We start from the raw sequence: 27086 nt of genomic DNA on the forward strand, positions 1-27086 counted from the left end.
GGGGACACCTGTACATGTATGTCACCACATACAGCCCTGATTCTTTTACCTGCTGGTATACTCATCAAATCTATAGAATAGTAACCATTACAAGGTTCAATGAAGGATCAAGTTGAGTGCAAAAGACAACAAACTGTCCGAATGCAAATATAAATAAATAGCAATAAATAATGAGAATATGAGTTAATGAGATAAAGAGTCTTTAAAGTGAGATCATTGGCTGTGGGACCATCTCAATGGATGGGCAAGTGAGTGCAGTTATCCTCTTCTGTTCAAGAGACTGATGGTTGAGGGGTAGCAACTGTTCTTGAACCTGGTGATGCAAGTCCTGAGGATCTTGTACCTTCTTCCTGAAGCCGGCAGCAAGGAAAAGAGTGTGGCATTTCATGTAGATGTGCTCAGTCGTTGGGAGGGCTTTACCCATGATGAACTGGGCCGAATCCACCATCTTTAGTAGGAATTTCCGTTAATAGGAATTGGTGTTCCCATACCAGGCTGTGATGTAGCCAATCAATACACTCTCCACTACATATCTATTGAAGTTTGTCAAAGTATTTGATGTCATGCCAAATCTCTGCAGACTCCTGAGGAAGTATATAGATAGATACTTTATTGATCCCAAAATTACAGTGTCACATAGCATTACAACTGCACAAGTATACAAATATTATAAGAGAAGTAAGAAAGAATTTTAAAAAATTAGTTACCTCAAACAGTCTAACAAGAGGGGGTCATCACTTTCCCGGCAGTAAGTTAACTCATTATAGAGTCTAATGGCCTTATATAGTGCTCTTTGGAGCAGTGCAGTTGTCTTAATCTATTAACAAAACTGTTCTCTTCAGCCAAGATGGTATGTAGAGGGAGAGAAACATTGTCCAGAATTGTCATGATGTTCCATAGGGTCCTTTGTTTGACCACAGCGTCCAGTGTGTTCAACTTGACTCCCATAACAGAGCTAGCCTTTCTAATCAGTTTATTGAGCCTGTTGGTCGACCTGGTGTGGGGGGAGGGTGGTAGGGTTGCCAGCTTTCTCACTGTTTACCACGAGAAAGACTACCATGACCATAAAGCCTTGCGCGGGCACCTGTGTGCGCATGCGTGTATGTGCCGATTTTTTTTCTACAAATCGTTTTTGGTGATTCTGCTCAGTAAAACTACACTGTACATACATTGTTTCTACTTTATATAGGCTGCGTATTGTATCATTCCTGCTTTTACTATATGTTAGTGTTATTTTAGGTTTTATGTGTTATTTAGTATGATTTGGTAGGTTATTTTTTGGGTCTGGGAGCGCTCAAAAATTTTTCCCATATAAATTAATGGTAATTGCTTCTGCGCTTTATGCCATTTCGGCATGAAAGGTTTCATAGGAACGCTCTACCTTAGCGGGGGAAATACGGGACAAGGGCGGTCCCATATGGGACAAACCAATTTAGCCCAAAATATACGGGATGTCCCGGCTAATATGGGACAGTTGGCAACCCTGAGGTGGAGGTGTTAATCACGACTGGAATATAGATGATAAGTCAACTATGTACTTGTAAGTGGCTAATACACTCAATTTCGTTTCTAAAAGGGTTTATCTAACGAATTTAATATTAAACACAGCGCATATTTTCCTTGCATGAATATAGTCAATTATAAGTCACTTGTAAGTCAATAGCATCATAACATTTTAAGTAACGTTTGGATATTAAACACAGCGCATATTTTCCTCGTATGAACATATGAAATCATTGCCACACACCGATATCGCTGAATCAGTGGGAGCCCTGGCCTTGTTTCCCTGCAACAAGATGCCATCGAGGGGTGATGGGAGACAGCGATACTCAAGGGGGTTCCTGATGTCCAGTCTATTCTGCGATTTAGTTTTCGTTGCATTCATTGCAGAAAACCCCGCTTTGCGGAGATATGTTGGAAATGGAAGCAACGTTTTCAGTGCTTCCGTGGCTGTCTCAGGATATTTAGCCTTGACTTTGATCCAGAATGCCAGCAGAGATGTTGTGTCAAATATACTTTTCAGCCCGCCGTCATTTGCAAACTCGAGGAGTTGATCATCTTCCCGAGCTGACATGGATGACGCGTGCGTAATGACCTCACGTGTATTCAAGTTCAACAGTGGGCATGACAGGGAATGAGGAAAGGTGCAGCTGACTCATATCATTTCATATCACCAAATAATATCGTTTCCTCGTGGCCCGGTAACACATGCTTTGCGGCCCGGTGGTTGGGGACCACTGCTCCAAAGGACTTCAGTCTCTTCAGGTAGAAGTGACTCTGGCCCTTCTGTGTTGGTGCTCCACTCAAGACTGTCATCCAGGTGCAGCCCCAGGTACTTGTAGGACCTCACCATCAATAGTAACAGGGAGCAGTGCAGGCGTAGTCTTCCTGAAGTCCATCACCATCTCGTTTGTCTTGTTGATGTTGAGCTGCAGATGATTCAGCTTGCACCATTTGACAGAGTCCTCCAAAAGGACCCTGTACTCATCCTCCTGTCCTCCCTTTAAACTCACAACTAATGCTGAGTCATCGAAGAATTTTTGCAGATGACATACCTTGGTGTTGTATCTGAAGTCCGAGTTTACAGGGTAAACAGAAAGGGAGCCAATACAGTTGTCTGTGGGGCCCCAGTGCTGCTTATAGACTGAAGAAGGGTCTTGACTTGAAATGTCGACTGTTTATTCATTTCCATAGATCTTGACCTCACAAACTATTTTGCTACCTATTATTTGCTGGCATTGAACTTCCTCTGTAACTGTTACACTTTGTTCTGCATTATTACGTATTTTACTTCTACCTTAATGCACTATGTAATGATCTGATCTGTATGAACAGTTTGCAAAATGAGTTCTTCGCTGTGTATGTGACAATAATAAGCAATGCCAGTTCTCTTCACTTTAACTGCATACTACTTTGTTGCTGCCTTTGGTTCAGCCATCAGTGATTGTAGTGCATGCAATAGTCTCTCTCACTTTTCTGCATAACACAATTATTCCTTATTTATATATATTCTTTCTAAATTAAGACCTGAATAGTTTTTTTTTGTCATTATAATCTCAGATAAGGGGATGCTAAACGCATTTTTGTAAAACGCGAATGGGGAGGAAGGTTGTTCTATGGGGAGTATTGGTTGTAATTTCTATTTAGGATATGGGCACCAGTAGAAAGCCAGCATTTATTGTCCCTCCCTAATTTAAAGGAGTCGGGGAATAAATTAGATTTTATGTAATCCAGTGATTTGGGCATTAAGAGAACCTTGGAAGTTCCAAATTGTGCCCGTGGCACATGTACCATACGCAGGGTACATACCAAGAATAGTGCTATATTATGAGGGCATTGTCTTTTGGGAATAAATGGAGATTAGGAATAATATGATTTAGATGAATATCAAAAACCGATTGATGCCAGTGTTGTCATTTTTAGAGCCAGCAATTGTCCGATGTCCTCTTTTAAATACGGCTAGCTGAACACTTGGTAAGCATCAAAAAAGGTGTTCTGCTAAGTGCTATTGGAGGATAGACTGGAAAAAAATTGGTTCCAATCTCTAAAACTTTACATATTACTCAAGATGTACTTGGTCTTTCTATCAGATTTCTCAATACACCGAGGACTTTAGTAGGCATACCTATCAGCCACTGGTTGTTTTTCCTGTGAGAAAATTGTTGATATCGAATGTAGTCTTAGGCTACAGAATGATATTAATTGGCTGGTAAATCTAGCAGTGCAACGGCAGATGTAGTTTAACCTTGATAAGTGTAAGGTGACACATTTTGGAGGTCTATTAAAAATAGAAGATATACCATGAATGGTAGGCCTCTCTGGAGTTTTGAAGAATAAAGGTCTTGGTGGTCAAGTCCAAAGATTCATGAAGATGGCTGTACTGGTGCATAGGCTGGTGAACAAGGCAAAGGGGGTGTTTGCTCCACTTCATTAATCAGGACCCGAGTACAAGAGCAAATAACTCAAGTCTAGAGGGAATCTGAGGAAGACTTCTGTTTCACCCAGAGAGTCATTGTAATCTGGAGTGTACTGTTTGCAAAGGCAGTGGAGGCAGCTATTCTCAACATTTAAGAAGCATCTGGATCAAGAATAGAATGCCAAGGTATAGAAGGCCTTGTAGCAAATGTTAGGAAATGAGATTAGTATAGATAGTTACTTGATGGTCCAATTGACCATGGTGGACTGAAGGGTTTCTTTCAATGCAATAGGACTCTATGCACGGTCCTGTGCCTCCTTGTATGAGCTTCCATTGAACGTCCCTTTACCCCTTTCCAGGTTGCAGGCCTTTGACCTGCATTGCCTTGTTAGCGTTGTGATTTTTAAATTTTGTTGGTATCATCTTTATGTTCTGAGGTTTCTATCTGTGAATTATTTTTTATCCACAATGCTTTGTGGTCTGTGGTAGCACTTTTACAGATTAACATGCTTTTTGCTTATTTTTCTTCCCGCAATTTCTCATTTCTGTAGAAATCTTTGCTTCATTTCCCAAATGTGACTTGTCACTGGCAGGGATCGAGTAATGGAGGGAGGTACTCAGTGCAGCACAGCAGCTGAAATATGGTACGTGGAGGAATCACATGAATAGACTGGCAGCATCTTATGGAACAATACAGGATAACGTGTTCTTTATCGGATTTGTTTCGTGTTTAAACTGGTCTGAACTTGATACTTTTAATAAGGTTTGTGTCAGATATAATTAATTTTGCATTGTTCTTCAGAACTCCTTTCATTATATTTGTACTGAATCTATTTAAAAACACTTGCATAGTCAGAATAAGATGAACTCACAGCCCACTCTTACATTATTTGTTGAATTTATTAGTAGCTTTGTACTGAAGATATTCTCTTGAGTATGAACTGTACTAAGAGCCAACATTTCGTCAATTTAGTGCCTTAAATATGTATAAATTTTCTCCTAAGTTTTACATTTTAGTATAGAAACATTGAACTTTTCTGATATAAGCTGAGTTCCCCAAGGCACATTACTGCCAATGGAAGCAATTTTTAACTGTTAAGTAGGAAACAAAATGACAAATTTGACATGATATAAGGGAGGGCTGTTGACTTAATCTGATGGAGGATTGTTCAGCCTCACTTCTTACCAGTATTGAAGAGAAATTGTGAACCTAAACATTGCTATCCACCTCCTAGTTACGATAACCAGTTTAAGCTGTTAATTTTCACACTACCCATTTACTCAGTTACACCCTAAGCTGCCTGATCGATATGTTCCTGAATAGTTGTCTGAAAGCTTAAACTTTTCATGGCATTAAGCCTATGGAAAACCTGGTACCAAGATTGATGGCCTGACTTCATAATTAGGGAGACTTAAACATGAAATGAATAGGATTTTGTTTTAAAACTTTTTAATTCTAATTTACAACCTAATGAAATTGAGATAAAATGAACTGATTCATCATTTTATCTGTCTCCTCCTGCTGCAAGTATTTATAGTCTTTGTAGGTGCTCCCTAAGGCTTGGAGAGGAGATGATCTATTGCTTTGCATTGTTGGTCATTTCCTCATGGACATCTCTGCTACATGGTAGGAATTGATCTAACCCTTTCTTAAAGTTGAGGCTCCTTCCCTGATGGGTTATCTGTAAGCTCAACCATCTCCCATTCTCATAACTTTAAGCTCGTCCTTTTCCCAGCTAACTTCACAATATCTTTCTTTTCAAATCTTTTTATTGTTATATTATACAGAAAAAACGAGTACATTGAAGTAACAACACTTACAATGTCTCAAAAAAGACGTTATCTTAAAGATTGAAAAAAATTTTGTGATAACAAAAAAAACCTACTAAGCAGAAAAGTGAGAAAGAAAAAGAACCTATTAAGTGTACAACCCTGGAGTCATGCGTCATACAAAAAGCTTCTAAAAATAAACATCAAACCACCAGCAAGAAAAGAAAATGTACTAAAACATTTACAATTAGATCGTGGAAAAATTATATCAATTACATTGATATTATATCACAATATCATTTTCTGTGGTGGGGAAGTCATTGATAATTTTGGATCAGAATCTGAGCCGATTATCATTCAAAGCTGATGATTTGACCTCCTCTTAGGCCTCTTATTTCTGTTACTGTGTCAGATTCTGTCCTCTGCTTTTGTTAATTGCATTCTCTTCCTGTTTGTGGAGTATTCTGGTATAATAAGGCTCAAAGCTCCCAATAACACCATGTCCATTGTTATGAAATGGGCAGATGGCATGTTAGGAAGTAAAAGTGTATTTGAGCTATATTAGGATCAGCAAAGCACAGTGACTAATGTGTTGCATTGCACACAGTCAAACACAAGAAGAATTATGAAAGGGAGGCTCTTTCTCACAAGGAATTCCTTCTCTTCCAGTATTTGTGAATTGTGCGGCCAGTCCTCAAAACACTTGTGGCCCAGACTTTCTTATCGGAGCATCATACCATGGACAAAGAAGTTGTTCCTTTTATGCTTCTAGAGCATGTAAATTTTAGTTTTCGCTTACAGTCCAAGGTATTTGCACAAAGCAAATGAGTTTACCTATCTTTTTAAGCCCTGAAGTCACTTAGTTCTTTGGTTGAATAAATGCCATTCCACATTTTCTTGGAACATTTAAAAAAAAAGCCCTGTTTCTTCATAGTTGAGTGTGTGTATTGAATATATGTTTATACTAGAGAGATTTGCCATTGTGGCTTGTACTAGCCACATCAGCAAATCCCTCTAAGCCTTGTAATTTCAATTGTTGCTGTTTAAAGCAATGAACAAATCTGTCCAGCTGGCCTGTGATAGAAATAATAATAACAAAATTTGGCAGCTAAGGCAGCATCTGTTTCCTCCACTTATAGCCATGTGTTCATACAAAGATGAGGCTCTAGCACTAATTGCAGGGCTGTCAACAACTGATCTCTTTGTACTGGACATAATATATTTCCAAAGTTTAAGGAGTCCTTCAGCTTCATCCAAGTGGAGAATTCTTAGCACCAAGGGTCTCTTGAATTCACAGGACTATAATCTTCTGCAATTTTTTTAATAGTATGCACTGTTGATTCATTTAAATTCTGCTGATCCTAGTAGATAAAGCTTGGGTTTATCGTGGCATACGATAGACAACATCTCCAGCTGTATGCTGTTCTTTAACATTGTTTTCACTGTCTGTTTTATTTTGAACTAAATATTCAAATAAATGTAATAAATATGAAATTGGGCAAAGGACCTTGTATATTATTAAACTATGACACTAAGTATAATTGGCACTAAGCTAAAATGTGCTTTTCATTTCAAGGGTTGAGTGTAATTATAAAGATTCTGTAAATCAATTGAATAAGCCACTTGGGTTTTTGAAGCAAAAGACAGCATTTGAGATTTAATTAATATTGTTAGAAGTTATTCAAAAAAGAATTGTGGAAGCTCTTTGAAGTCATTCTATGAAGGTGAGATTGGTGTTAATATAAATGTTCACATTATCTGAAGGAGAGTCCTAGATCAGGTTAACTATTTAGTGGAAGATTTTTTTTTCATAAGTGATTACTTTTTTTTAATCCACATAATTTACCACACCTTGTTAGACTAGAAGAACGAAGATAGAGGCAGCTTAATATAACAAGACAATACTGTGTTCTACCTCCTATGACATCTGCTACTTTGGCAAAATTGATGCAGAAACCTCTGCACAAATATTGGTAACTTCTTGGTAGGCACTTTTATTAAGTCAAAGCCCTGTTTTTGGCAAGAAAGTGTTAAGCTGCATATGTGCATTGTCAAGCAATCTGCAGTGCTCTGTTATTAGGTCTCGCATTAACTCACCACCCCCACCATCCCCTTCCTGCCAACTCTGCTCATGGTCCTTTTACAACTTTCCAACCCTTCTTAACCCCATCCATCTCAGGTCATTCATCCTTCCTTTAGTGGAATTTTGGCTAATTTGATTTGGGTCTTAGCTGTACGTACTTGCCTTTTCATCATCAACCTTAATTCTCAATAGAGCAAACATCTACCCATCTTGGCCTTGGATATATTCAGTGATGTGGCCTCCACAGCTGTGGCATAGAGAACTCTAAACAATTAAAACGTTCAGAGGGAGAAATCCCTCCTCATTGCTGCTGATCCTTCATTCTGAAGCATGCTGTCTAATGCTATGTTTTTCCATGAGGGCATCCACTTCGTTGATTTCTCGAAAATAGAAACATAGAAAACCTATAGTGCAATGTATGTCCTCCAGCCCACAATGCTGTGCTGAACAGGTACTTATTTTAGAGGTTACCTAGGGTAGCCCATGGCCCTCTGTTTTTCTAACCTCCATGTACCTATCCAGCAGTCTCTTAAAAGACCCTATCATATCCACCCCTACCACCGTCGTTGGCAGCCCATTCCATGCACTCACCACATTCTGCGTCTTTTTTTAAAAAAAAACAACTACTACTTGCCCCTGACATCTTCTCTGTGCCTACTTACAAGCACCTTAATACTGTGCCCTCTCGTGTTAGCCATCCAGCCCTGGGAAAAAGCTTCTGACTATCCACACGATCAATGACTTTCATCATCTTATACACCTCTATCAGGTCACCTCTCAGCCTCTGTCGCTCCAAAGTGAAAAGATCAAGTTCACTCAACCTTTTCTCATAGGGTATGCTCCTCAATCCAGGCAACATCCTTGTAAATCTCCTCTTTATCCTATCTATAGTTTTCACATCCTTCCTGTAGTGAGGTGACCAGAAGTGAGCACAGTACTCCAAGTGGGGTCTGACAAGGATCCTACAAATCTGTAACATTACCTCTCAGTTCTTGACCTCAATCCCACGGTTGATGAAGGTCAATGCACCGTATGCCGCCTTAACCACATTAACTCAGTCAACCTGTGCAGTAGCTTTGAGTGTCCTATGGGATTTGGACCCCAAGATCCCTCTGATCCTCCACACTGCCAAGAATTTTACCATTAATACTATATTCTGCTATCATATTTGACCTACCAAAATGAACCACCTCACAATTATCTGGATTGAACTCTATCTGCCACTTCTCAGCCCCGTTTCGCATCCTATTAATGTCCCGCTGTAACCTCTGACAGCCCTCCACATTACCCGCAACACCCCCAATCTTTGGGCCGTCAACAAATTTACTAACTCATCCCTACACTTCCTCATCCAGGTCATTTATAAAAATCACGAAGAGAAGGGGTCCCAGAACAGATCCCTGAAGCACACCACTGGTCACTGACCCCCATGCAGAATGTGACCCATCTACAACCACTCCTTGGCTCCTGTGGGCAAGCCAATTCTGGATCCACAAAGCAAGGTCCCCTTGGAACCAGTGCTTCTTACTTTCTCAATAAGCCTTACATAGGGTACCTTATCAAATGCCCTGCTGAAATCGATATACACTACACCTACTGCTCTACTTTCATCAATGTGTTTAGTCACATCCTCAAAAAATTCAATCAGGCTCGTAAGGCACGCCTGCCTTTAACAAAGCAATGCTGACTACTCCTAATCATATTATGACTCTCCAAATGTTCATAAATCCTGCCTCTCAGGATCTTTTCCCTTAACATTCCAGCCACTGAAGTAAAGACTCACTGGTCTATAATTTCCTGGGCTATCTCTACTCCCTTTCTTGAATAAGTGAACAACATCCGCAACCCTCCAATCCTCCGGAACCTCTCCTGTCCCCATTGGTGATGCAAAGGTCATTGCCAGAGGATCAGCAATCTCCTCCCTCGCCTCCCACAGTAGCCTGGGATATATCCCGTCCGGTCCCGGTCACTGATCCAATTTGATCCTTTCCAAAAGCTCCAGCACATCCACTTTTTTAATGTTTTCATGAGTTGATTTCTCATTCTTTGGAACTTGAATGAATGTAGGTTCAACTTGCTCACCAAAGCTTCATATCGGGATTTATTCAAGGGAATTTAATTTTGAAAAATTTCATGTATGTATGATACAGAGGCTCTTGTAACTTGCATAACTAGCGATTTCAACTTTCCAGATAGTAATAAAATGTTTCATGGGATTCATTAATGACTGGATATAGTATACATTCCACTAATTTGATTGTGTGTAGTGTTACAGTGAATATTCAGTGAAATGAAAGAATTTCAGAAAGTGTATGTAAAGCGAGATTGATGTGGGTTATCAGAGAAAATGGACATTTCTGACGTGTGGAGAAATCAACCTGCAAACCATTCTCAGAAATAAAACCCTTAAACAACCTGGGAACTTGGATATTGTATGTGACCTTGCATATGAATACCAGAACTAAAAACAAAAACTCCACGTGGTCTCAACAACACCCTGGAAAGTTGCAGCATTTTACCGTGTAATGCATGTTAACATTTTTTTTTGTTTATTTTGTGATTAAACTGTTTTCAAATATCTCAAACTTAAACTTCTGAAGAGAGGCTCCTCTGCTTGAGGGTATTGCAACAGGTAACTGACTTCAGGATTAGCAAAAAGATGCATGTGAGGGCATTGGTTTAAATTGTGCATGATTTGGCTCACAGAACTTTGGGTTTCAGCTGTAAAACATTGGAGGCAGGAAGAGAAAACAGGATTTTCATTTTACCCTAGCATTTCATTACAACATTGCACAATTTTTAGCTGAACAAAGCTCAATTATGCACCTGTATCCAACTAGAACGAGAAATACATTGTGCAGAAATGCAAATAATTCACTGACCGAGAGCAAGTCAAGTGTGTCTATTACAACACAGAATGATTATGCCAGATCAGGTAAGTTTGTGTGATAATTCCCCACCCTCCCAACCCACTTTTGCAGCATGTTTTCCTGTAAATGTTGGATGACTAAAGACTGAAAAAAGAAAAACCGGTTTGAGGATAGCCCAATAATTGGAACCTTGTGATTATAAATCCTTGTTTACTGTACAAGGAATTGCTAAATTGTTGATTGTCCCTGTAATTCCGAAAAATATGTTTTGGTGATGTAGGATACAAAAAGAATAGTTTGTGGAATAGTGAACAAGTAATTTTGTAAGCTTCATTCTCAATTAATTTTCACTGTTTCCCATTTTGTCTTTTGCAGGTACAGGAGATATTGTTGCCATTATGATTCCTGAACTAAAAGGACGTGAGATTATGAGCCTACTTGAAAGGAATATCACCATTATGATGTACATAAGGATTGGAACACGTAATTTACAAAAATATGTTAGCCGTACCTCAGTTGTATTTGTGTCGATATCATTTATTGTTTTGATGATCATTTCGCTTGCCTGGTTGGTCTTCTACTATATCCAGAGGTTCAGATATGCAAATGCTCGAGACCGAAATCAGGTAATGTCACTTCAGTTCCTTGTTTTTAGCAGGTTAGTTCACTTTTCTTCTGTATCAAGAAACAATGTTGAAATCCATTCGTGTTTATTCCTAGAATGACAGTTACTGTGTTAAATCCTAATTTGCACAGACTGCTGAGTTGAGTGAGATGCTAAAAATTTCAGGAATATCGCACCTAATCTAACCTGTTTCCAACCTGTGTACTTCTAGATTTAACAAGTGAGACAAGTTTCAGAAAGTCAGCCTACTCCCAGGAAGCACATTGGCCATTTAAAATATTTTGGTGCTTGGATGGCTTATGATTTAACTTTCTTCTCAGATGAGATTTTTTTGACTTTTTGAAAACTGGATTGCTGATGGGTATTGAAGGACAAATTTAGGAGAAATCGTGGTCCACAAAGGTCCATGCCTAACCATCAGACTGCTACCTAAACCAGTTCTAAGCATCCCCAGTGCCTGAAACTAGTTATGGTGCTGACGCGCACTGTACTTGGAGAGCTAGGGGCTATAGGTTGCTCTAAAGAGCTTCCTACAAGCCAGACCAGTTGATGAGTCTTTTGTGTAGATAAGGACTTTGCAAAGCAAAATGCTATGCATGAATGGAAATAAAAAGTTCCTGGGTTTCTTAACCAATAATCTGCCAACTATTAATCATCCCACCCCCACCCAGCAATCTGACTCTGTCAATATTTAGCTTCTGCACATTATTTCTACTTTACATAGAGGAAAAGCCACAAGAATCAGAAGGGCTTACTCAAAAAATGCTTTTGTTTCTGGGAATAAATCTATTCCACACTGGTTCCAAGCCAAGGGCTTGATTCCTGTGTGTTCTGATTGGTAGACTTGAAGCTTGATCTTTAACCCTTAGCTAGAAGTGGATAATTACAATATAAAGCTTCCTTTGGGCCTTATTTAAAGATTCATTTCATCTTTTATGATTAATTTTCATGGAAAGTAATACTTCAAAAATATTTAAAATGGGTTGAACACCAATGCCATACCAGCTATCTAGATTAGATCCAACCCAGATTAATGCATGAGCAGCTCTCCTCTTTGCCAATGTTGAGAGTGCAAAAGGAAGGATGTTTGCCTTTTTTTTAAAAAAAAGTTTAGTGGCAAAAATTGACAGTGTGAGGTGATATATGTCTGCTTTTGAAGGAACATTACCTGCACCTTTGCCTTAAGTATATTTGGCAGAATATCAAAAAAAGCAAAATATTTCATTCTTTAACAGTGGGGTAGGTTTAACACAAATATGGACCACTAAGTGTGATCAGTGATGTAATTAGTAATCATTAGTAGAACTCAGTTATTTAGGAGAGTTGTGCAGAACCATTAGTTTAAGATCAAATCAAATTCAAGTTTAATTATAATTCAACCATACATGAATACAGCCAAATGGAACAGCATTCTTCTCGTGCCAAGGTGCAAAACATAAACAGTACATTCAAAATACCGAGCAAAAAAAAAGTTAGCAAAAAACATATATAGCCCAAGTCCCTGAGTGACATGTCCCACAATCTGATGATGCACCTCCCAGCAGTGCACAGCAGGCATACACACACAATCCAGCCTGTCATTCCACTGATTGAACACTGGAGGGCAGCACCAATGGGACAGGCCAGCCCCCAACTGAGCACCAACGCCATGCTACACTGCCTCCGGCTTCTCTTCTCCTGGGCTTCAGCAGCAGGCAAGTCCACGGCTTGAGGCCTAGACCTCGCTAAAACGGGCCACACAGCTCCAACGCTACCAAACAAGGGAAACAGGCCTATGGCATCTTGCATTATGAATGTCTAACAGGGTCTTGTGATCACAAGAGAAATGTCCAACACAATCACCCATGGTAACACTGCATGCTGCCTTCGCGCACCAACTTGAAGCCTTCCTATACCAGGCAGCAACATGGTCTACAAGTCTAGCACCTCTGCCAACGAGCAGCTCACTGATGGGATCCGACCTGCAGTACCTGATATTCTTGGACTCTAGCATTGTCTTGCTATCATTTTTTAAAAAAATAAATTAATAAAGAGAAAAACTCCTTTGGTTGGCCTCAGAGAGGCTGTTGTGTCCAAATGCACCTCCATCTCATAGAAAGAAAAGATAGCGCTGCTGAAGTTGGGCGACAACTTACTGGTGGTTAACAAAACAAGAAATACGTCTAAGTACTTTAATTACACCTTTTCTGTTTTTAAATAAAAACTAAATGATTACTGCAAACACTCCAAACAATGAAGAGACTAGTGATAGCAAGGCTGAGTTGAGGGTCGAAGCGTGCGGTGCAAGGGGAGGTCAGGGCGAGTGGAGAGGCCTATTTGAGGCCTGTTCACTTAAACCACGAGTGAGGTTTGATCAATCTAAGCACCAGGCCAACTTGGAAAGTTTGGATACGGTCCAAAATGTGGCAGAGGTCTTGGAGCGAGAAACAACCCAATGGTTGGATGATTTGAACTTGGAGCCAGATGGATTGAAAAGGCAGAGTGAGGGTTGGGCCGGTTCTGCTCGCTGCTCCATGACATTTATTCCACTCTTTGCTGCATTGAGGCTGAAGCTGTTGTGTGCTCTGGGGTTTGCGCTTGTGGGCTTGGACGTTTGCTCGGCTCTACGCTAGGCTGAGGCTGTTTGCCTGCTTGGGGCTTCATGTATGAAGACTCACTTTCATTCTAAATGCTACTCACTTACTTTCGTTGTTTGCATGATTTTTTTCCTCTCTCTGCACACTGGGTGTTTATTGTGTCTTTTTTATGGGCTCTTTAGGCTTATTGTTTTGTGGCTGCCTGTAAGGAGACAAAACTCAAGGTTGTGTGATGTATACATACATTGATAATGTACTTTGAACTTCAGTTTTCCATTTCATAAGGTTGGACAAAATATGCTAATGTGAATGAAGGAAATTCATTGGGTCTATTCCAGATTGATAAGCAAAGAATGTTTGCCTCAACACTCTGTCTAAAATTGTATGACAGATGCTGATTAGACTTTGCATGGGAAATGTTTCCATGTATCAGTCAGTAAATAATATTCTGGGTTAACATTTCATCAAGTGTAAGGTCTTGCATATCTCCAGAATTTCCTCTGATGCACCCCTCAAGTTCAAAAGCTAATGTTCTTACAGGTTTTCCTTTATAAATTGTATCCAGAGTTGGGGATCAAAGTATTAGCTCTCCATTCTCATGATCAGAGATTAAGGGAGCTAGGGCTTCACTCTTTGGAGAGAAGGAGGATGAGAGGAGACATGATAGAGGTGTACAAGATAATAAGAGGAATAGTTAGAGTGGATAGCTAGCGCCTCTTCCCCAGGGCACCACTGCTCAGTACAAGAGGACATGGTTTTGAGGTAAGGGGTGGGAAGTTCAAGGGGGATATTAGAGGAAGGTTTTTTACTCAGAGAGTAGTTGGTGCGTGGAATGTACTGCCTGAGTCAGTGGTGGAGGCAGATACAGTAGTGAAGTTTAAGAGACTACTAGACAGGTATATGGAGGAATTTAAGGTGGGGGCTTATATGGGAGGCAGGATTTGAGGGTTGGCACAACATTGTGGGCTGAAGGGCCTGTACTGTGCTGTACTGTTCTATGTTCTATTCTTGCTTGTAAGTTCATAATTTATTTTGGAGATTCTGATGTGGAATCAGTATTCAAGATGTATCCTAACCAGTGTGCTACAGCCGATCAGCCTTCCCACCATCCCCCAGCTATTTAGGTTATGGAAATTTGCAAAATTCATTGAACACAACCCCAAAATTTTGGGATGTGAAGTAATATGCACTCTCACAGAATTTATACAGGAAAATGAAGGTGTTTTCTCTTCCAATTTATTTCTTGATTTCTGAGCAAGTGACACAAGTAAAAATCATGATAAGACCTTTTTCCTAGGAATGTAATTCGCTTCTCCCCCCCCCCCCGCCCCAGCCCCCCATTTCTGGTGTAACTGAGGGATTAGCTATATAATGGTTGATGATTGTCTCTTCTAAATGCATAACCAAAACAGTGATATGTCGTATTTTATTGGCTTCATTGTTTATTGCTACATTCATATATTTGGATTATTAAGATTCTAGTTGTCTTTCACCTTTATCCTTAGCTTTTTGAAGTATGCAGATTATCTTTTTCTTGTGTGCATTATTTTTGTCTATTTTAAACATTACCTGTTATTACCTTGAGTGTTTGTCCAATTTGATTGCAGCTTCAACATTTCTTCCCATGACTCCAAAGCCTATTCTAATTTAATACTTCTTGCAAATGAACACTTTCATGTGATTCCATTTTGTTTTTCACTTAAAACTCAGACAAGCTGCAATATCAGCTTCTATCATTTTTGATTTATAAAAAAATAATTCAAGTTTAAACAATTATTGCAGCCTCGTTGATATAATCAAGATTCTTTATTGTTTAAGCAATAAACTTTGATAAGTAGGATCATTTCTCAAGATCAAATAGTTAAGATGGTAAATATTCATTTGTGTGCAAGTTGAAGTTTTATAGAATATGACTTAATAACTATAGTTGCTCTTCCACAGCTGAATGAATTAGCCATTGTTATTTTCCTTTGACCAATCATATCCTGTTGAAGATTTATTTTGATCTACAACACCAAAGCTAACTGTGTCTTAGAAATACAAATGTAAATTGGAGATGTTCTTAAAGACATAATGGAATAGTCTGAGAGAAACAAACTGAGTGTTGTTCATACACACAATTACCAACAAAAATTGTACAAGAAACCATACCATATATCCCTAGTAACGTGGCTGCTATTGTAGTTCGGCAGTGAACTGTTGGTATCTCCCCATATAAATGCTAGCATATTCAGAACTAACTTGGATATATTTGAATATGTTTTGATGCTTCAAGGTGTATATGACAAATAAAGTTGGTCTTTATCCATGTTTTGCATATTCAAATGCAGATGTTACAAACTTTGTGATATATTCCTACCAGGAAATCTGTCACTAAGTTTTGCTGCTGAACAATGCATAGAATCCAGTAGTGATTTATGAAGTTTCTGGAATTCCCCATCAAAAAAAAACTGGAGAATATGCTGGCAGATCCTTTGTCAAATTAGACTGTGGCCCATTAATTTCAAAGGAGAGAGAAGGGTAAAAATGTAGGCAAATCATATGTTAAGTATAACTTTAGGTTATATAAATCATGGTTTTTGATTTTATTTACAATTTATAATTTGTAAAATTATATTTTTATTTGTATTGTTAATGTCTCTGATAGAAGCATTGAAAAAATCACAGCTTTGATAAGTGCAAAGCAAGGAGCAAGGCTCTGCTGGTTTTTAATTTTTTTTCATAAGCAATTTGATGGGGTGGTGTGAGGGGGGGGTGGTTATTGCCTGCTCATGTGTCCTGCTTTTGTTCCTCATCTATTGTGCCACCCAAGGCCTCACTGAGCAAGCTTAAGAAGCTTATGTCCAGCAATATATTGTTTCTAGATATATCTACAGTGACCATAGGATAATTGGGTATCTAAGCAATATGTGGTCAGCAGGCCACATCTTGTGAAATCTGTGCTGTCAGTGTCCTGTAGTTAATGATTGCTGTTACTACCAATGAGGTTTAATTTTTAAAAAAACTGTACCTAAGTTTCAAATATTTTGTGTTAGAGTTACTGTTTGATATTTTGAAAGAAACTTTTGTTCTTTGCCAAGGTAGAGGTGAACACAAAAAATTTCTTTAGTTTTTAAAAAAAAAAGTCAGCTCAACATGTATAGTATTCTAAGGCTAATGGCAATATACAAGTGATACAAACCGAGTGACTTCAATGCTTTCATCCACACGTCAGTTTATGGTATAGATGCAATATTCTAAGTTGATCAGAACATGGCAGTGTTCAGTATCTATAATCCATTCAGTACAACAGGGATTCTGTGGATGTTGACTCGTGAAGTGTGGTTTCACTATTAGTTAAAAGCATTTTAACATGAGATCATGAGAATAACTACTAAATGGAATGGGAGAAAAAACTCCAATGTTAGTGTTCTCCATTTCAAAGAGGTACTGTCAGTGTGCCAATATTCTTCATGGCTCATGATGCCAGAATAATCAATAACAGAAAAAGTATTGCTATCTGTTTTTACAGAAGTTTTATCAGGGAACTTAGACAATAGTAACAGGATTTGGGTGGGATCTGCCTGAAGTTCTGAAAAGCAAAGCATGCTTGATAAATCTCTGGGATATTTGGAGGTTATAACTAAGAGAATAGATGAGACAAATTAGTTTATGTGCTGTATTTGAACTTTTAGAATGTTTTTGGTAAGTTTATTAAACAAAGTAAGTTTATATAATAAAAGTGTTAAAGAGAGGTGAGAGTGGATATCGGACCACCGGAAAACAATGCTGGAGAGATAGTATTTTGCATCAGTCTTCATTGTGGAAGACACCAGCAGTATAGTGGAAGTTCCAGGTGTCAGGGGACATGAAGTGTGTGAAGTTATAATTGAAGAGAAGGTTCTTGGGAAACTGAAGGGTCTGATGGTGGCTTAATCAGCTGAACCAGATGGTCTACACCCCAGAGTTCTGAAAGAGGTGGCCTGGTTTGGAAATTGCACCATCGTGGGTCGCAAGATCCTGCAGCGGATAGTGAGGTCAGCTGAGAAGATCATTGGGGTCTCCCTTCCCACCATCACAGATGTTTACACCACACGCTGCATCTGCAAAGCAAACAGCATTATGAAGGACCCCACGTACCCCTTATATAAACTTTTCTCCCTCCTGCCATCTGGAAAAATGCACCGAAGCATTCGGGCTCTCACAACCAGACTATGTAAGCCGTCAGGCTCCTCAATACCCAGAGCCTGGCTTGACACCAACCTACTGCCCTCTACTGTGCCTACTGTCTTGTTTATTATTTATTGTAGTGCCAGCACTGTTTTGTGCACTTTATGCAGTCCTGGATAGGTCTGTAGTCTAGTGTAGTTTTTATGTTTTTTCTTACGTAGTTCAGTGTAGTTTTTGTATTGTTTCATGTAACACCATGGTCCTGGAAAACGTCTCATTTTCACTATGTTCTGTACCAGCAGTTATGGTTGAAATGACAATAAAAAGTGACTTGACTTGACTTGAAGAGATCGTGGAGGCATCAGTAATGATCTTTCAAGAATCACTAGATTCTGGAATGTTTCCGGAAGACTGGAAAATTGCAAATGTCATTCTACACTTCAAGAACGGAGAGAGGCAGAAGAAAGGAAACTATATCACAGTTAGTCTGACCTCAGTGGTGGGGAAGATGTTGGAGTTGATTATTAAGCATGTGGCCTCGGGGTACTTGAAGGTGCATGATAAAGTAAGCCATGGTCAACATGGCTTCCTGAAAGAAAAATCTTGCCTGACAAATCTGTTGGAATTCTTTGAAGAAGTAACTATCAGGATAGATAAAGGAGAATTGATTGATGTTGTCTGCTTGGATTTTCAGAAGGCCTTTGACAAGGTGCTGCTTGACACGAGGCTGCTGAGCAAGTTACGAACCCATGGTATTACAGGAAAAATACTATCCTGGATAAAGCAGTGGTTGATTGGCAGGAGGCAAAGAGTGGGAATAAAGAGAGCCTTTTCTGACTAGCTGCCAGTGACTAGTGATGTTCCACAGTGGTCTGTTCTGGAACTGATTCTTTTCATGTTGAGTGGTGAATCTGTAGGATTCTTTGTCACAGGCAACTGTGGAGGCCAAGTCTTTATGTGTATTTAAGGCAGAGTTTGATAGATTCTTGATTGGTCAGGGCATGAAGGGGTACAGGGAGAAGACAGGAAATAGGGGCTGAGAAGAAAATTGGATCAGCCATGATGAAATGGCAGAGCTGACTCATGGGCTTATGGTCTAAAATCAGGATACATTGTATTGGGAGTAATATACTGATGTTGATTAAAGAAGTAGTTAATGAATGGAAATCAAGTAGTAGGAATTGAGGTTGGAGGTTGTGACTATAAAGTGCTGCAGGGATTTGTGCTGGTTTCTAACAGTTTATCTCAATAATTTGGATGGGGGAATCAAATTGGATATCAGCTTGGACTTCCAGGGGACTTCAGATAGGCTACGTGAATGGGTGAGGGCATGGCAGCTGAAATATAATGCAGGAAAGATGTGAAGTTATCCATCTTAGTTTTTAAATTTAGAGAGATGGAAAGATGTTGTTACTTAGACTTAGTCAGGACGAAGGGTCTCGGCCTGAAACGTCAACTGTACCTCTTCCTAGAGATGCTGCCTGGCAGCAACTTTTATGTGTGTGTTGCTTGAATTTCCAGCATCTGCAGATTTCCTCGTGTTTGTGTTACTTAGATGAACCTGAATGAACTTGTGTATGAAATAATTCTTTACAAACAGCCTGACATACAAGTCTAAAGAAGTGCCAAATAGATTATCTAATTTAGTATTTTCCTTGAGGTTACATGATTACAAAAACCAATCTTAAGGCAATTTAATTCATTATAGGTGCTGCAAGGCTGTGGAACACCAAATCGTGACACTGGCACTAAAAGCTCAGATTTTCCGGTACAACTACAGCATTGGCATTTACCTAACAATGTGGAAAATTTCCCAATAATATCACGTTCATCAAAATGCATCTTCAATCTGACTAATTAAAGCAAAAACAATCTTCTACCAGCAAGGTGATAAGTATTGTTGCCACTGCTTTCAAGCGTCACTAACTCAACAATTCGCTCATAGACATTTAGATTTCTTTTTTGGCCAAGCTATTTAGATGCAGATTTCAGTTGCTGCCTTGTTTTAAACATTGGCGGGGGGGGCGGGGGAATAGAAATAGAAACCAAATTTCAGAGATAGAATACTGGTTGCTCTTGACATTGGCAGTATTTAACTGGATGTGGCATATGAACATACACATTCAGAATAGGAGTAGGGCTCTTAAAGCCCTGAGCCGTTCTGTCATTCAAAAGTTCATGAATGATCTGATTGTAACATCACCTCTGCATTCCATCTAATTTCCAATACTTTTTGCCCTCTGCTTATCGATTGCCTAATTAATTCTGCCTTGAACTTGATCAAAGAGTTGCCTGTTCTTTTTTCTTTTAAGGAAGAGAGTTCCAAAGACTCAATTTTGAGAGAAAATAATTTGCCTCATTCAGGCTACAAATGGCCAACCATTAAGACTTTTGTTTTATATGTACCCATTTTTTTTATATATACCAATTGTTCCAAAAGAGGAAATGTCCTTTCAACTTCCATCTTTTCCGAGGCCCCTCACTAATGGGTATCGAGGCATTTTATTATAACTGAAGTTAAAATTAATTGATAGAAAGCTCTCCATTCCCTGTTCTTTAAGTCAAAGAAAAATAGCTTATTGGAACCTATCATATAGTGCTGGATTTCCTCAAGTTTATGAGTGAAACTCTTCCAATTCTCAAGAATAATTATGTTCAAAATAAAGCAACCCACTTAATTGTCAGCCCATCAACTGTCACAAGCATGTACCCGTGTCACCAGTGCATCATGATTCAGTAGGCACCATGTGCAAAATGCACTTAGAGCAACCTGACATGGTTTTCTTGGTAGGATCTCCCAGACCACCATTTTTCCACCATCTGGATGAATGTTACCACCTGCAGGTAATCTTTAAAGTATTCCACTGTCCTTACTTGGAAATGTCTCACCATCTTTCCCTGTTGCTGGGTCTGGTTAGTGGAGTTCCCACCAATTGGCACTGTGGGTGTACTTTCATTAAGTTGATTGCAGTGCTTCAAGAAACTTAGTGCTTTGTTGTCATCTCGGGGGCAATTAAACATGGGCCAGGGTGATATGACTCGTTTCTAAAATCCTTTAAATGAAGGAAAGCCCCTTCATCTAAGTCCTTGTCTTCTAATTCTAGCCTACCACAGGTATTGAAAAGATTCCCTTTAGAATTGTATGGGTCAAAGTAGCTGAAGCTGACAGTTCAAGATGGTTTTCGGTCATTCTATTTGATGTAGGATTTTGTGTATGCTTTGATCTGAAATGTTAACTCTTTACAGATGTTGCTAGTTCTGTTGAGTGTTTCCAGCATTTTCTGAAATAAACATTGTGTATTTTCATATTTAAATCCCATGCTAATCATTATCATTACATTATCAGTGCTACCTTGAAGTATAAGGGCTAAGAAATAGTTTAATTATTATTTTTAATTGTACTTGAAGTTCAGTAATATGGATTTACTTCTGTAGCTGGTGTGTGCCAACAAGATCTGTTCTCTGTTGACACCATTTTTTATGATAGCAAAAGGTTAGATACAGATTGCTTAATAAGTTTACACACACAAGATATTCTGCAGGTGCTGAAATCTTGAGGAATACACACAGTGCTGGAGGAACTCGGCAGGTCAGGCAACATCTGTGGAGAAGAATAAACAGACAATATTTCGGACAGAAATCTTTCCTCAGGACACATTTACATTTTACCAAATCGATAGACCAATGTCTTTGAAATGCTCTTGACAACATGAATTGTCAACCATAGATGGTTCTAATGAGATTAATTTGCACCTACCATTCAAGTATAACAATTTCATGACATGCAACAGAACCCTTCGAGGTTGCAATTTTTTTGCACTTTCCTGAAGGTAAAGTCTAGCTTGTGGATAATTAAAAGGCATGTTGTTTCACTTACTTACCACAACCTAATCAACATTTCTATAAAATACTTGCAATTACTTTTAGTCTTACTACAGTTTAAGCAAAAGCTGCAGTTAACAGAAATCACTAAATTTACCTGTGACTTTAGTATATACTTGATGTTCAGGTGAACAAAATAAAATTCTGTAGCACTTTTCAAACAAGAAAAGGGCAGTGTGCCTTCATTGGAATACTGGCTAGCTCAAAAACGTAATTGGAAGATGTTAGCTGATAGTTTACCTAGTGTTGTCAGCGGTGGCCTGCTTACATGCACATTTGCCATCTTTACTAATTTGAAAAAACAGTTGCTACAATCTCAAATCTGTAACTGATAATCTGACATCCTTTGCTACATAAATAAAAATACTTTTGTCTTAAAGGTATTTCAGATCTTGTGTTCAGATTATAGAGCACTTTGAGCAGGTCATCTCAGTTATATTTTTTCTAGTTAGTATCTGTGCTATATTTCTCAGTAAATCCCCTTGTTTGATCCTCAGTGGTGGACACCTAGTATTGTTTGCTGTCACATTCCTGGGAGGTTTTTGAGGTTAGAGAAAATAAAGCTGCATGCAAATTCAGAATTCTTATTAAAGCTACACAAATCAGGCCAGGCAGCATCTCTAGGAAGAGGTACAGTTGACGTTTCGGGCCAAGACCTTTCGTCTTTCTCCACCTCCCCCTCGTACCCCATCCGTTATTTATTTATATACACACATTCTTTCTCTTTCTCTCCTTTTTCTCCCTCTGTCCTTCTGACTATACCCCTGGCCCATCCTCTGGGTTCCCCCCCCGCCTTTTCCTTTTCCCTGGGCCTCCTGTCCCATGATCCTCTCATATCCCATTTATCAATCACCTGTCCAGCTCTTGGCTCCATCCCTCCCCCTCCTGTCTTCTATCATTTTGGATCTCCCCCTCCCCCTCCCACTTTCAAATCTCTTACTAGCTCTTTCTTCAGTTAGTCCTGACGAAGGATCTTGGCCCGAAACGTCGACTGTACCTCTTCCTAGAGATGCTGCCTGGCCTGCTGCGTTCACCAGCAACTTTGATGTGTGTTGCTTGAATTTCCAGCATCTGCAGAATTCCTCGTGTTTGTGTTCAGAATTGGTGGGGGGAAAAGACATTGTGGGCCTCTGAATGCCTGCTACAATTTTGTGGTGTGCATGCAGGTGAATTAATGAATAGGAACAGCATGCTTTGAAACCTTTTTAGCGCAAGTGAAATAATGTGGAAAAAGCTTCAAACCTTAAATTTTACTTTCTCAACGTCAAGTCCTTAATCTGATTTTATGCATTTCCAATTATAAATTGGCCACCACATTTGTCTCCTTGTGCTAGCTCCACCAGTCATTAAACTCCAGACTTTCTTAACCTCAGCATCGCTGATCCTAAATACCTCCTATTCTTTGTCAATCAAGGTGAATTATTTGGCTTTGACTTTAAATAATAGCTTCATTTGTCATATAGATCAAAACCTTCAGTGAAATGTGTTGCTTGCATCAAATCAGCGAGGATTGAAATGGACAGCCCGCAAGTGTCACTGTGCTTCTGGTGCCCACATAGCATACCTACAGCTCACTACCCCTAACGGGAGCACCCAGAGGAAATCCACATAGTCTTGGGGAGAACATATAAACTCCTTACGGATGGCAGCGGGAATTGATCTCTAGTCGTAGTTGGCACTGTAGTAGCATTACGCTAACTGCTACATTGCCACACTGCTGCAAAATTAAAATCTGCTTTAGCATCTCAGATCTTGTTGCTCAATTAAGATATTAAATTGTGATCCTGTTGTCTCTCATGGGGATGTTTATGGGACATTGAGACATTGGAAATGTCCTCTTTCTTCAGGAAATGTGGTTTTCCTTCTGTGTTTAACAAAGTCCTCTTTTGCACTTCCTTTGTTTCTCAGACTTCTGCACTCACCTACATTTCTCCAGGCAGAACAGGGAGGTTTTCTGGTCCTTACTTTTCACCGTACCACCCTCTGCACCTAAAACATCGTCCTTCCACCAGCTGCAATGAGGTCCCATTACCAGCCACATTTCAACTGCCTTCCTGAGGGACCACTCCTTTGGTGTGCTCTGCTAACCTGTCTTCACCCACACTTTCCCTGACTCCTGATACTTTTGACTGCAAATGAAAGAGGGGCTGCAATTACCACTGCACTTCCTCCCTCACCATGGGCCAGGGACTTGAACAGGCTTTACAAGTGAGGCAAAACTTGACGCACACCACCTCTGTTGTGTCTGTGCATGACTATATATATTAAATGAAAGCACACATGTGGGAAATGGCTTTAACTGGTGTATTCCTGTTGTGCAGAGAGGGAGAGAAAGAGCAAGCAATACGCATGTGTACACAACAGTGTACACTGTTGACAGCAGATCAATACACAGTGCTAAGGGGAGGGGTGGTCATAAATACTACAACCTCCAACTTCATCTTCTGCATTTGGTGTTCCTGACATGTGTCACCTGCAGTTTGTCTGTGGTGGCCATCTTGAGCTCGTAGTTGCATGCCATTTCAATTCCCTTTAAAATTCCTAAACTCTCGCCCATTCTGGGTCTTTTCCACTACCAGAGTGAGGCTCAATGGAAGCTGGAGGAACAGTGTTTCATATTCCAGCTAGATAGGCTACAGTGTAATGTTATGTGCATTGAATTTTTCAGTTTCAGGTAATTTTCATCTTCAGTTCCCATCTATCCCCTCCTTGTTCACTTCCTCCCTCCAATTCTTCTTCAGTCCTCCTCTTTTTGTCCCCTTTCCCATCTATCTCACCCCTCCTTTTTTCCATCCTTTCACCCACCTACTACTTGCACATTTCACTCACCACCCCTCATACAAATCAGGTCATGGTTCCTTCTGCCTTTCACCTCTTCCCTAATTGTTCCCATTATCACCAGCTTTATCAGATTAGAGCACTATTAGCCTTCATATTCCTACTTTTCACCCTCCCCATCCACTTCCTGACTCCATCTCTCTTTTTCTTTACTGTCTACTTCGATCTATCGTATCTCAAAACAACCCCTCGTCATGGCTTGATGTGCCCATTTTCACCCCAACAACCCTCTTCCCTATTCTCTCAGTCTTCCTCTCACATCTGGCCTCAATTTCACCACTTCCTCTCTTTATCCTGGCTATTTTCTGCACCCTTTTGCAGGGATTTGACCTAAAATGTAGACATTTTGTTTCCCCCCCACATGATGCTTGAGTTGCTGAGTTCCTCTTGCAGATTCTTTGACGTAGCACGCCAAGGTTTAAAAAGAGAAATTTTCAACGGTTCTTGTTTCAGTCGAAGCAAGCAGCTGAGAAGAAGGGAGTGAAGAAATCGGGTGCAAAAAGTCTTTCTTTCTGAACACTGCTCGGGGAGAAGGGTCTGCACTGCGCAGGCGCATGACGTAGCGCGCTAAGGTTTAAAAACGGACCACCATATACAGCGGGCAGCGGAGTGAGAGGGAGCAGAGTGGGACGGCTTTGGCTCAACAGGCTTAGGCGTGAACAGACAGAGGCCAGGGTAGGTTCTGGTAAGTTTTTTTGTTCAGATGGTCTAGAGTAGAGAGAATGCCAGGCAGGACATTGGAATGCTCCTCTTGCAGGATGTGGGAAGTCAGGGAACCCTCCGGTGTCCCTGACAATGACACCTGCAAGAAGTGCATCCAGCTACAGCTCCTAACAAACCGCGTTAGGGAACTGGATCATTCGGGAGAATGAGGAGATTATAGATAGTAGCTACAGGGAGGTAGTTACGCCAAAGGAGCAGAGCACAGGAAATTGGGTCACTTTCAGGTGAGGGAAGGGGAAAGAGCAGGCAGAGCAGGGTTCCCCTGTGGCCATTTCCCTCAACAACAAGTATACCGCATTGGATACTGTTAGGGGGGATGACTTACCTGGGGCAAGCTGCAGCAGCCAGATCTCTGGCACTGAATCTGGTTCTGCAGTGCAGAAGGGAGGGTGGAAAAAGAGGATAGCAGTAGTGATAGGGGTCTCGATAGTTAGAGGTACAGATAGGAGGTTCTGTGGTCGTGACAGAGAATCCAGGATGGTTTGTTGCCTCCCAGGTGCCAGGGTCAAGGATGTCTCTGATCAATTGCATGACATTCTGAAGTGGGAGGGTGATCAGCCAGATGTCGTGGTGCACATCGGTACCAATGACATAGCAAGGAAGAGTGAGAAGGTCCCGGAGAGTGAATATAGAGAACTTGGTAGAAAGTTGAAGAGCAGGACCTCGAGGGTGGTAATCTCAGGATTGCTACCTGTGCTACGGCCAGTGAGGGTAAGAATAGGATGCTCTGGAGGATGAACAAGTGGCTGTGGAACTGGTGTAGGGGGCAGGGTTTCAGATTTCAGGATCATTGGGACCTCTTCTGGGGCAGGTGGGACCTGTACAAGAGAGATGGGTTACACTTGAACTAAAAGGGGACCAATATCCTTTCAGGGAGGTTTGTTAGTGCTATTGGGGAGGCTTTAAACTATGTTTGTAGATTTGCAGGGGGATGGGAACCAGAGTGCCAGAGCTGACAGTGGGGCTGGGGTGAAAATAAATGATGTCAACAGTTCAAGCAAAGCTGCAAATAGATCATGAGTGGTGGTAAAAATCTTCTGAGGTGTATATATTTCAATGCCAGGAGTATTGCGGGGAAGGCAGACGAGTTGAGGGCAATTAATGAAACTTGGCTACAAGAGGGGCAGGACTGGCAGCTTAATATTCCAGAGTTCCGATGTTTCAGATGTGATAGAGGCAGAGGAATGAAAGATTGGGGGGTAGCATTGCTTGTCAGGGAAAATGTTACAGCAATGCTCAGGCAGAACAGATTAGAGGGCTTGTCTACTGAGTCCTTATGGGTGGAGCTGAGAAACAGGAAAGGTATGGCCACATTATTAGGGTTGTATTATAGACCACCTAATAGCGAGAATTAGAGGAGCAAATCTGCAGAGAGATAGCAGGCAACTGCAGGAAACATAAAGTTGTGGTGGCAGGGGATTTTAATTTTCCTCATATTGATTGGGACTCCCATACTGTTAGGGGTCTAGATGGGTTAGAGTTTGTAAAATGTGTTCAGGAAAGTTTTCTAAATCAATATACAGAGGTACCAACTAGAGAGGATGCAATATTCGATCTCCTGTTTAGGAAACAAGTTAGGACAAGTGACGGAAGTCTGTGTAGGGGAGCACTTTGGTTCCAGTGATCATAACACCATTAGTTTCAACTTGATCAT

At 40.2% G+C, this 27086-nt stretch overlaps 1 protein-coding gene across 1 annotated transcript in view; it reads left to right on the top strand.

The window, feature by feature from the left end:
- rnf150a (ring finger protein 150a) overlaps nt 1–27086 on the top strand; it is a 124400-nt gene that overhangs the window by 25540 nt on the left and 71774 nt on the right. Inside the window, exon 2 of the mRNA XM_063046617.1 lies at nt 11015–11265. Coding sequence (XP_062902687.1) covers nt 11015–11265 — 251 coding nt within the window. The remainder of the gene's footprint in view (nt 1–11014; nt 11266–27086) is intronic.

This window comes from Mobula hypostoma, chromosome 4 (assembly GCF_963921235.1).
Source record: "Mobula hypostoma chromosome 4, sMobHyp1.1, whole genome shotgun sequence".
In the NCBI taxonomy this organism is placed as follows: Eukaryota; Metazoa; Chordata; class Chondrichthyes; order Myliobatiformes; family Myliobatidae; genus Mobula; species Mobula hypostoma.